The sequence below is a fragment of the Pinus tabuliformis genome, chromosome 4_1 (assembly GCF_031772625.1).
Source record: "Pinus tabuliformis cultivar Carrire ecotype Pingquan chromosome 4_1, CPIR1, whole genome shotgun sequence".
Classification (NCBI taxonomy): Eukaryota; Viridiplantae; Streptophyta; class Pinopsida; order Pinales; family Pinaceae; genus Pinus; species Pinus tabuliformis.
Genome location: NC_142303.1, coordinates 323,348,668 through 323,360,932, shown reverse-complemented (window position 1 = coordinate 323,360,932; position 12,265 = coordinate 323,348,668). Strand labels below are relative to the sequence as shown.

The 12,265-nt window shown below is 42.7% G+C and overlaps 1 protein-coding gene across 1 annotated transcript in view; it reads right to left on the bottom strand.

Annotated features, from left to right (window-relative positions):
• LOC149175599 (disease resistance protein RPS2-like) overlaps nucleotides 1-2,890 on the bottom strand; it is a 48,806-nt gene extending 45,916 nt beyond the window's left edge. Inside the window, exon 1 of the mRNA XM_089421178.1 lies at nucleotides 2,831-2,890. Coding sequence (XP_089277304.1) covers nucleotides 2,831-2,890 — 60 coding nt within the window. The remainder of the gene's footprint in view (nucleotides 1-2,830) is intronic.
• Between the last annotated feature and the right edge of the window lie 9,375 nt (nucleotides 2,891-12,265).

Sequence of the window (12,265 nt, the reverse complement as noted above, 5' to 3'; positions counted from 1 at the left end):
TCGATCAACTAAAAATAAAGGGGAAAATGATTCCAAATTAAATGAATTTTAGACGCTTTGACACAACTTGCTTTTTCAATTTTTAAGAGTCGAGAAAAAACAAAAGATGACTCTAGTCGCCTTCAATTTTTAATGAGCTTGAAGTGACAAGTGCTCAGATGGACCTTTTCCTTTAAGGAGTCTGAAAAGGAACGAAAGAGACTACTCTGGAAATCTAGACAGAGGGATTACCAAACCAATCGCAAAACTGCAAAATACTTTTTACGGTACGACAGTCAATCTTCTTGAATGCTGTGTTTAGTGCATTGCGGTCGATAGGGTGACAGACACGGCTTCCTATGGATAAATGATATAGCCTATTGTGGTCTCCCAATATATACTTGACGGTACGTGGGAGCACAAGTCTGTACTGGCACTTATCATCTCAAAGAGGAGGAATCACCCAACCTACGATGAAAGCGATAGTTACCAGGCTTTACGACGTCGGAATACGTCTCTAGCCTAGACTTCTAGATGTTGTGCGTTAGGTTCCAAAGCGTTTTTATGTTCATTGAATTTATTTTACAGTTGATCTTTCTTAAGAAATTTTCCTTTCAGGTTCACCGCGTGATGTAAATATACAATTCCTAAAATGCAATCTAAGATGATAAACAATCGTTTAATCTTCTTTTTTTAATGAAAATCCTAGCTACTAAAGAAAGAGAGATGATATTCTTTCAACATAGAGCAGAGAGCACACACTAGATGCACTGTCCTAAATCAAACCAACAAGAAGTCTAAATGCAAATGCATATGCATGTATTTGTTTTCCGCTTTCTTAATGTGTGAATGACATAAAGAATGTTGAGTACAAATATGAATTATCTTTTCAAAGCGACAGTACTAACAAATTTCTCTTCAAAAACGAAAGGAAGATAATGACGACACTTTGCGATTTTGAATTGAAAATTGCTTTCGACACTTGAAAAACTACTAATTCAAATCAAATACAAGAGTAATAGTATAATCGACCATCAAGAACAATAGGATCATTTTCTTTGATTGAAAACAGCACTTGCGACACCTTCAAACCAAGAAACGACTGTTCGATTATGCTACTTCTTTGTAAAAGAGAACTGAAAATGGTGCACAACACATAAAAACATTCACAGTTCTTTGCACGATGGAGGCAGATTCATGCAAAGGAAGGGAGTTTCCACAGTGGTATACTGATCACAGATAGAAAAACTCTTGAATAAAGCTGAAGAGAGTGAATAAAGAAACCAAAATATGGAAGCAGAAGAGGTCTTATCTGATCAGCGCACCTGCAACACAGGGAAAGTGTGATGCAGCGCACCTACTGCACACGGGAGGTGCGATGCATCCAGATTCCCAAGAGGAGAAAGTGCGATGGTCCAGGGACGAGACTTCAACTTGGTTCTTGGTCACAGTTTGCAGCTTAGTTCAGGGATTTAGGCCGAGCTAATGATAGTCAGTAAATAGAAATCACAGGGGCTGATCCAATGAGGTTACTAGAGCTACCACTAGGGAAATTAGGATGTTTGCAAATAGATTGTTCAGTTTATAAACAAACCCCGGAGATAGACTGAAGTAGCATTGATCTACTTTGCACTTGCATAGCAAATGCAGTTCGAAGGCTAGCTGGCTTGACTTCAGGCTTTGTCTGTAAGTTTATAAAACAAACAAATATAGACAAGCAAACAATCTATTCGCTCCCCAGTGGAGTCGCCATTTTGTTATCGGGAAATCTAGTGTCTATGCAGAGCTGCTAGTCCCACTAAGACGGGTAGCTATCTTAGAAACAAATAGATTAAAGTTACTTTTGTTTTCCTTTATGAGAAGTAGATAGGAGAGGATCAAAGAATACCAACCTCGATCTTTCGCTTAGTTCTTTGCTTGTTCCTTCTCCTCACCAATAGGTATTTTCCACTTCTCCCTTGACCAATCTGCTTCAAAGAGTACCTGTAAAGTCAAAGCAGCATAATACCTTCAAAGTGCAGAGATCTACAATCATAAACAATATAGGACCATATATATATTGACCACACAAATGCATATACTATCAAACATACGAGAATGTGGAGGAAAACTTGAATAGCTTTATTGATGTAAATATTAGAAGAGAGGATTACAACCCATTGATCTGACCCAGCATCATCCTCCTAGCATGAAAGCCCTTCTTCACCTCATGAAAAGCTTAGATCACCCAACACTATGATATTCCACCAGGAAACCAACAACATTTCCTTACCAGATACAAAATTCTAGCCCCTGGATCTCTGGGATGAGGGATCCATATATAGATGATTGCAGGGAGGTGAGTCAGCTTCTGGGATTTTGATTAGTGTCTTCTCTCTGATAGTTCTTGATTCCACTTGGAGATTGATGATCTCTTACTCATCCCTGGGCGAATTCAGAGAGGCAAGTGTCACAGGAGAAGTTTCTGGAAGATTCCATGATCATCCACCTCGCAAACTATCTCTGCCATTTGTCCATTCTCACCCATCGCACCCTACAGAAGGGCTTTCCAGTATGCATCGCACCTTTTACACTGGGCAGGTGAGATGCATTGCACCCTTAGCACTGAGCAACCTGTATGGTCCAGTTTTGACTAGTTCTGAGCAGTTTTCTGTGGAGAACTTCTGGGAGATGATGTAATCAGTTGACCTTTTTCCTTTAGGGCATGAAACAACACTTTTAGGGACTCAGAAGCCCTTGGTTTATGGACATATATGATTGGGGTTGCAGTGCCCAAAAATGTCTATAACAATAACCCATTTTTTGCACAATAACACCTTAATCCAAGTATTTAAAGACTTCAAGTACTTACCTCGTGGACCTTTGAAAAACGCCGCTCCGCCTCGCTGTAACTATCTGAGGTATCGACCATGAATTCAGTCACAAATCCTCCTATGATATGATCGACAACACGAGCGATCTTATCCTCAGAAGCTTCCAATCTCTATACTAACTCCGGGGTCTAGACAATAGGACCATCAAGTCTCCACCTTCCTTGGCTATCCGCTAGCTTCGTGATACACTCGTATAACTCAACTGGGAAGGAACAGAAAAAGATATCGTGGATTTTTGTATACAGGTACCTATCCAACCACTGTTCCTTTGTCAACCATGGATTTTTGTTCTCCTGTGCCGCGAATTCATGGATCTTCCTATCCAACTAGTCTTCGACCTCTTTCTTAGTTGGATTCTAGTGATACGACATCACACATCTCTTATGCAGATTCCGGTCCTGGCAACAAAACCATTTGTTGGCTTTGTGGGGCCTGACCCAGGTTGAACATTAGTTAGCCAAACAAATCCCTACACTACTGGACCTTTCAGCATCAGCTCGCGGAGCGCGGACCGAAGTCTCACCTGAAGCTGTATGGGGGGATGTTGGAACCAAGTTTTCACATCCGAAGATAGTCATGATGTCGGTTTTATACCCTCAGCTCCTACTTTCACGCAGGTAGTTAAGCCTTAGGGCTCGGTTAGTCTACCCTTTATTCCACCCTTCAGTAACTCTACGAAGGTGTACGATTGACCTTTGTGCAGACCTAACCTGTGATCCAGGTATTTCCGCGTAGCTATGACATCGTATTGTATAGTTTCCCAAGTTATCTTAAGTGTTTTATTTATCTTACTAATCAGTCATAGTTAGCACCACATAAACTGATATCCTTACTTGCATTCAATTAACGAATGCAATCACATATATTCACGCATCATATAAACATTATAAATTAAACCCAAAATGAAATATAATTAGATGCATTAACAAGAACAAAATACACAGTAATTGTAGAATACTTCTCTTTATTGATATCTTTAAGTTAATACAGACTCTATCCGCCCTGCGCACATAGCTGCAGGGGTCCACACACTCAGCTGCGGACTTCCACCCTAGGCCTCTGCACACTCAGCTGCAGAGCCTCTACCTACGCTAAGACTCGAAACACTTAGACTTCTCTACCTAGAGCCCAATGCTTCTTTCTTCGCTACCAACTACTTAGAGCTTACTTACTTAGCTCCTTTTTATATAATCCCATGGTCTGTGGACCATGGGTGGATCTTTACAGTCGACTTTACACTTTACAAAATAAGGGCGGACAACCCTTTATGACTCTTGACACCTTCGTGCTCCGCAACCACAAAATGCGGAGACTTTACAACTTTATTACAAAATTGTCCCAAAACATGGGCTTTTAGCCCCAAAACTATCCTTGGGGGAACCTGTTCCCAACAGCTACCATCGCTTGAGCTATCTTTTTTCCATTCTATTTGTAAGCATAGTTTTGTATTTTTCTATTAATGAAATGAAGTGTTTTTTTGTTGCATCTCTGGGTTTATGATTATATCTGTAAGTTGTTGTGTTCCTGTTTAAGTTCGAATCAATGGTATCAGAGCGGTCTGCTCTTTCTCTGTTTTTCCTTGCATGTCCCGAAAGAGGTTAGGGTATAAGGAGTCAGGCTTGATCTAGTTGAGTCGTTGCAAGATTAGCCTCGCAAAACCTGACAACTTCCCATGGTGGAAGAAAAGAAAGACGAGGGGGTGGGAGATCCTTTCAGGATATTTCTTAAGGAATCCCTCGAGCGATAGAGGGACATGATGATGGATAAATTTTCCCAGATCCTTCGACAACTCCCACAGGTGATGCTTCTTCCTTCAAGAACCACTCTGGAGGTGCCACTCCTTTTAAGGTACAAGTTAACTTCAATATTCCCATATTCGAAGGTCTGATAGATGTAGATGCCGTAGATAAATGGTTAAATCTATTGGAAGGATATTTTTTAGTTCATGACTTTTCCAATCGGGAAAATATTACTTTTTCACTTCTTAAAGCCACCCCACACGTCAAGGATTGGTGGGAAACCTACTGTGAATAAAAGGACGAGAGTGAACACTCGCTATTTTTAGCCGCACCCACTTGGAATTCTTTCTGAGACACCATCAAGGAAATATATTACCTTGACGGGAGCTATGAAGACAAATACATAAAGTGGATCATGCTACGACAGGGAAGGGACAAAGATGTGCAAGAGTTCACAAATACTTTCCATACCCTTCACATGAAGTTGGGTATTAAGGATACTGAGCAGCATTTGGTGCTCAAGTGCCGCGACTGTCTATACAAGTACATCCAGGGCAAGATGGAGTTCCTAGACATTTCCTCGCTCAACAAGATGTATCAGTACATTGTCAAGATTAAGCAGAAGTTTAAATAGAAGAAGCGAGACTTTGGATTTGCGAATCCAAAGTAAGGAAAAGGTGCCCCCAAACCACAAAACAAAGGACCAAGCCAAGGCATCACTACCCATGACAGCCCACTGAAGCCACAAGCAAAGAACAACACCCCGAAGACGAAGAAGGACACGGGAAAATGGTGTGAGTTCCATAAGAGCTCCACTCACAATACAAGTGAGTGTTGGGCCAAACAGTCACTGGTGGTCAAGTTGAAGGTTTCTGAATCAGACACAGGTTTCGACTCTAAATCAGAACTTGATAAGGGAATTGACAAAGGGAAGGATATCATTGATGCAGAGCCAAGTGCCACCATGGCCACCACAAAGATCCAGAGGAGGGGGAATGCCTCTTCCACTCACAGATGTGGGTGAAGGGTTCTCCACTACAGTTCATTGTCAACAACAGGAGCCAAAAGAAACTCATTTCAGTAGAGGTCATGAAGCAGCTGGGCCTAAAGACTATAGCACATCCAAAACCGTACACCATCAGGTGGCTTCACTAAGGACAAGATCTTCGTGTCATCCAACAGTGTCGCCTTCCCTACAACATCAAGTCCTTCATGGATGAGGTACTGTCTGACGTTGCTTCTCTTGAATTTTGTGATGTATTGTTAGGACAACCATACTTGTGGAAGCGACATGCTGTATATGAGTCTAGATCTCGCTCTACGATTATTACTTTGGCTAATAAGTTGTACAGGATACTAGAGGTAGCCTCGCATACTTCCATCTCTTTGATCACTACAAATAAATGCAGTAAGATCATTTCCCAGACCAGGAAATTTGTTTTCCTTATGATTTTCCCCTAGGGAAAGAAGAAGGTTGTGGACACGATTTCCAGGCAAGGCTCCTCTGCATAACAACAGGAGATGGACAAGGTTGTGGAGGAGTACATGGATATTTTTGCCTCACCCATAGGGGTACCTCTGCACTATCAGGTCAAGCACTCTATTGATCTGACCCTGGGCGTGCCACTACCCAATGGACCGATCTATCGATGCTCTGTTCTGGAGAACGATGAGATCAAGAGGCAGATTTAGGAACTATTGCAGAAAGGGCACATTAGGCCAAGCTCATCACCTTGTGGGAGCCCGATTGTATTGGTACAGAAGAAGGATGGGACCTGGAGGCTCTGTATTGACTATCGGGTGCTGAACAAGATCACTATCTGGAATAGGTATCCAATCCCACAGATTGATGACCTTCTAGACCAACTCAAGGGGGAAAAATATTTCAACAATATTGACTTGAAGTCAGGTTATCACCAAGTGCCTATCGAACCCTACGATGTGTGGAAGACTGCCTTCAAATCCAAGGAGGGCCTTTTCGAATGGCTATCCATGCTGTTTAGATTGACGAACGCCCCTGCAACCTTCATGAGATTGATGGACGACATCCTGCGACCCTTCACCAATGAATTTGCAGTGGTGTATTTAGATGACATCTTGATCTTCAGCCAGAGTTGGGAAGAGCACCTCCACCATATTTGACAGGTCCTTCAAACCCTACGCTAACAAAAGCTTTGTGCTAACTTGGAGAAATGCACCTTTGGCCTGACCCAAGTTCAATATCTGGGGTACATCATTGACGAGCATGATGTATATGTGGACGCATCCAAGATACAAGTCATTCGGGATTGGCCAGCACTAACCACTCTAACAGAGCTCCGTAGCTTTTTGGGTCTTGCCAATTTCTACCGTAGGTTCATGTTGGGGTTCTCTCATATCACTTGGCCTTTAAGTCAAGTCACCAAGGGCGGAGCGAAAGTAAATTTTTTTTGGTTGGAAACTCAACAACAAGCATTCTCTGAGTTGAAGAATTGCCTCTATTCTGCACTAGTGCAGCAACAACCATTTGAGATTGAGACAGATGCCTCTGACTATGCTATTGGTGCGGTTCTTACTCAGCATGGTCATCTAGTGGCTTACCACAGTGAGAAACTTTCAAACACAGTCCAAAAGTACCCCACTTACGAAAAAGAAATATATTCCATTGTGCAGGTCTGCCATCAATGCAATCATTACATTATGGGGAAGGAAACAGTCATCCACACATACCACCAACCTCTACAGTTCATATAGACACAAGGGAAGTTGCAGAACGATTTCCATCAGAAATCGTCCACCTGTTTTCAATAGTTCCATTTGAACATTAAGTATAAGAAGGGCATCACCAATAATGTTGCTGATTGCCTCAAACGACTACCGGTCATGGCGGTGATCACTGTGCTTGATTTCTATGGGAACGAGAAATCAGGGTGGCCACATCTTTACAAGAGCGTTCAAAAATTTAGCAACATATACCAGACACTCTGTTAGCTACCTATATCAATAGGTTTCATATTTCATGATTGGCAAAGAAAGGTCCAAATATGCTCTACTTTGGTGATGCAAATATTCCATATTTCCTAGAGAAAATAATGTATGTACATAGTTCTTTGTTGACTCATTTTTGTGGGTGATCCAAAAGCCTAATCTGGATCATGCCATGTTTCAATTTTCTGTTGTAGCATAGAGAAAAGAAGTCTGTCCAAACTGTTTAATCTTGGTAGACCAGTAGCTTAGGTAGAGAATTAAGGTTCCCAACTGCTTAATCTGGGACCTTGGAAGCAATAAGGGTAGCATTAGATAGAAAATCAAAAGGAAAAAGCCAAGGAAAAGAAAAAGGCATATAAGGGTCTGCAAGTCTAAGTGCACCCTCCATGAAGAAATAAAAAATGCTAGGCAAATAGATGGGTAGGCAGATGGGGTTGCAGAGGTATCATTCCTTACAATTGAATGTGGGCTAAAGTATTCACAAAGGAAAATCAATGGTTTGAGAAGAACTTCTTCTCTATTATGTTGCATCAAAGCAAAGGAGCATGTCTAACTTCCAAGTTTCCCTTTTTCACTCCCATCCCTAACATCCCTTCATCAGTTGAGATTCATGGAAGGATTTGTGGTTTTATGATGGTTCCTATTCCTTTAAAAGCCACATTTCTTGTCTAAAGTTCTTTTCATTTTGATCTACTCCCTAAGCTAAGTGATTTTCAAATAAACTTAGTGATTTCACCCCTCATTCACCTTTTCCACCCATATTAACCCCTAACTTCTACTATCTAAATCCCCTATGTTACCCTTTCCCTACTATTATAACACTATGGTGTATAAACCCCAAGCATTTTATAAATATCCCTCCCCTTGGCATTATAGCCATATGTTCACGGTCAGGGATTAAATTGGCACCAGGCCAGTTTAAGAACCCTAAACCCTACCCCTTTTCCCCCTTTTCAAGAAGTCATTTGACCCATTTAACCCCTTCATATGCGAAATATCCATCAAAAGCCCACTTTTACATTTTATCCAAAGTTCTGGCGCTATGTGCATTATTACAAAATACATTGAAAAACCATAAAAATTCCGCCATATTCTAAAGTTTTCCGCTGGGCGCAAATCCCATAAGAAATATTATTTTATTACTGCCCTCCGCCCGTATCGTTCGGTCATCTCAACGTCCCGTTGACCGTCGGATCGGGCCCCTTTGATCCGACGGCCCTCGTGCATATCGGACCGGCCCCGACGTCCGAGAGTTACCTTCCGATATCTGTCAGAGGGTGACGTCAGGCCTCTGCCACGTGCCACCCCCACAGCGTATCGGAGGTACATCTGACATTTCTGCCTCCGTATCAAAAGCGGTGCGATATGAAACCGCTAACCACTTCCGGTTTCGGTTGATCCGCCCTGCCAGCGTCACCTCCAGCGTCACCGCCGTGTCAGCGCCCCGTCCTCCAGTCACCCCCACCTGTCTGCCACTTCACCATCCCCGTGGACCTCTGGTATGCCGCCACGTCGCCTGATGACGTCATGCTGACGTCATCCGACCTTGACCCCACCTGATGACGTCATGCTGACGTCATCCAAAAAGGCGCCAAAGTCCTAAAAAACTATATTTTGGCCGAAATGTCGCATTTTTCGCACTTTTTGCAAAAAACACTGTAATATCCTCTGCATGAATTCTATGTCCGAACCTTTGCCAACCTGCTGAATCAAACTGGAGACCGCTGGCGCACCCATTCACCTACATTCTTGACCATTGCTGACTGTATATCAGGTATTTATCCGTGCAAATCCTTTCTGCGCCCGGTTTTGTCTGTAAATTCCCAAATTAACTTAAAGCAGTGGAAAAATAGATAATTCACCGGCGAATCCCCTCTGCCTGGTTCCCAGTTGCACCTAGAACGTCGAATTTCAGCAGCTAAGCCTCGTTCACCTGAAATTTCATTAAAATTGCATTCTGTTCGCGCATTCGCGAACTGGTGACCCACACTGTACCAACTTGCTGCAAAAAAGGGAGCAAGGCCAGACATTTGCCTCATTCGTGTTCTAAGCAGTATTTCAATTGCTGCAACTCACCTTTGTCCTCTGTTCCTGAGTAAATTCACCTTCCTGATTATAGAAAAACTCCTTGGTGTTATTCTACACAGCAACACTAGTCCATAAACAGCAGAATCCTAAAAAGAAATCATGAATCCACCAGTAGCCCCGGTGGCCTTGAATGTTGCTCCACTAAATGCCCCACAGAGAGAATTGGAGTGGCAACCTCTAGCAGACCTCGATTATCAAATATCAGAGGAAATGCTGTCGAGGACCAAGTTCCACATCGACCTGCTAAATGAATTGAAGACTAAACATGAGAGTGGGAAAGATGTACTGGGCATATGGGATTCTTTCCTCCCCATCTTCAAACTCCCTCAGGTCAGACAGTTCCCTGACCTCATTCACCTATGTGCTGAATGTTATGACCCTACTCAGAGGGCTGTGCTTGACCCTTCAGGCTCAGTCATTTTCTATATCACCCCTGAAGCCATCAAAGAGATGCTGCACTTCAGGACTCAGAAGAAGCTAGTTCCTCTATCATTGATAGACTTGATAAATCAAGGAGCTAGATTGACTGATGCTCAGGTCACCAAACTCAATCAGCTGTACATTGGCTCTGACACTGTGCAAAATCCTCCTATTAACCAAGTTTACTTCAACCAATTGGGCAGAGATTTAGCAGACATGATTAGCCCCATCCTGGGCTATAATTCAATTGAACATGTTGATGAAACTGTGCTGGTGATGATGCTTATGTTTGCTCCTGGCAAGTCTCCTATCTGTTATGACTATGCCACCTACATATCAGACAAAATACATGAGCAATTGATGAACTTGTCAAGAGAAAGGGTGTTCAGATACACCTCCTACATCTACCATTTGATTTTGTACTATCAACATGAGAAATTTCATTTTGCTATCAAAAAGGTAGATGCCCATGGCAATCCCAGGTCAGTGGTTTATTGGTCCTCTGTCTTCCATCACAGAGCTCACTCTCCATATACTTACTGTGAGTTCATAGATCTTTTCATTCACCCAGCCATGTCTCTATTGATGAGCTCACCTCCTCCAAGACTGACTGATGATATGCAGAGAATTCTTCAGTTGTCTAAATTATACAGCATTGGGGACTGGTACTTCTACCAGAACCACACAGTTATAAGGATATATGGGTGTGAATTGCCTCCCTACAGATTGCCCAAATATGTGCCCATGAGATTGTTTGCCCTGGAATACTTCAGGCAATTTGGGAATGCTGATGTGCTGCACTTTTCAGGCAGAGGTAAGAAAGCACAACTGAAGGTCAAGAACCAACTTGGCCACTTTATCTACAACAAAAGGGAAGAAGGTTGGAAAGAGGCGGATAGCATGTTAGAATCCCTTGGCTTGCAAACTAGTTTCCTTTGGAAACCTTATGACCCCAATCACTTCATAACTTTAAGAAGGGTCAAGTATATGTTGTCTGGTTATGATCATGTAAGGATTCCTCATATAGAAAAGTATGCAAATCAAGTGAAATGGAGGAGGGGAACCTTAGAGGAGCCTCTCACACAAGAAGAGTTAAATCAGAGAGCTCTAAGAAATCTGAAAAAGATGGCTGACCTAGAACTTTGTCCACAGGTGTTCAATCTTCCAAGCAGTCAAGAGGGAGCAGCTGCCTCTTCCTCCACAGCAGATCAGCAAAAAGCCAAAGCTACTGGGCAAATCTCTACCAAAGGCAAGGAAAAGGAAATGGAACCAGAACAACCACCTCATGAGGAGGTGCAGCAGCAACAACAGCAAGTACAACAGCAAGAACAGGGGCAGCAAGAGAAAGAGCAGCCATTACAGCAAGAAAATGCATTTGAAGCCCCAATTTCCACTGAGCAGCAGGCTCAGGACACAGTGCCTCCTAGGCCAGAAACGACAGTGGAGGCCTTAGTCCTCCAAACCCCACAAAAAGAAGACATAAGCAGAAAGAGGGACAGAGAGACTCCCCTAACCACATCAATAAGTCATGGGGAGAAAAGGCATAGAATGAATCCCCTCTCTGAGGAAGAAATGCCTATTGGGCAATCTTTGGGCATGGGCCCACCATGCATGGAGGCCTCTGCAAGTTCCTTCCAGCAGGGACAAGACAGAACAGTGGGAGGAGAAGTCAGCTCCTCAAGCCACCAAAGAGAAGGTGAACTGGGCATCAAACAGCAGTTCATTGACATAAAGAGGAGAAGTGAGCCAATAAAAATACAACTATATAATCATTTGTTGAAGATGGCTCCTACTAACCAGTAAAGACTCATGTCTGCATATGATGTAAATGAGGGCAAGATGATCATGAGTCACTTCATGCCAACTACATTGCAACCACAGTCTCCTTCAGACTACTTGAGGACCAATCTTGAGGTCCTTGCCAAGGACATCCACCCAATGGACAAAATCGAATTGCATAAGCAAACGGGTGAGATGGTGTATGCATCCTTGGCAGACAAGACATTGGATAATTATAGGCTAGTAAATAGCCTAAATAATACAGCTGCTCAACTGGAGTTGGAGAGAGCATCCTCTCAAGCAAAGGACAATAGGATCAGGTCCTTAGAAGATATAATCATAGAGATTGGGCATGACCCCAAGGACATCAAGGGCATACAAGAAATATTGAAATTAAGGGATGCAGACATGGCAGGTTTG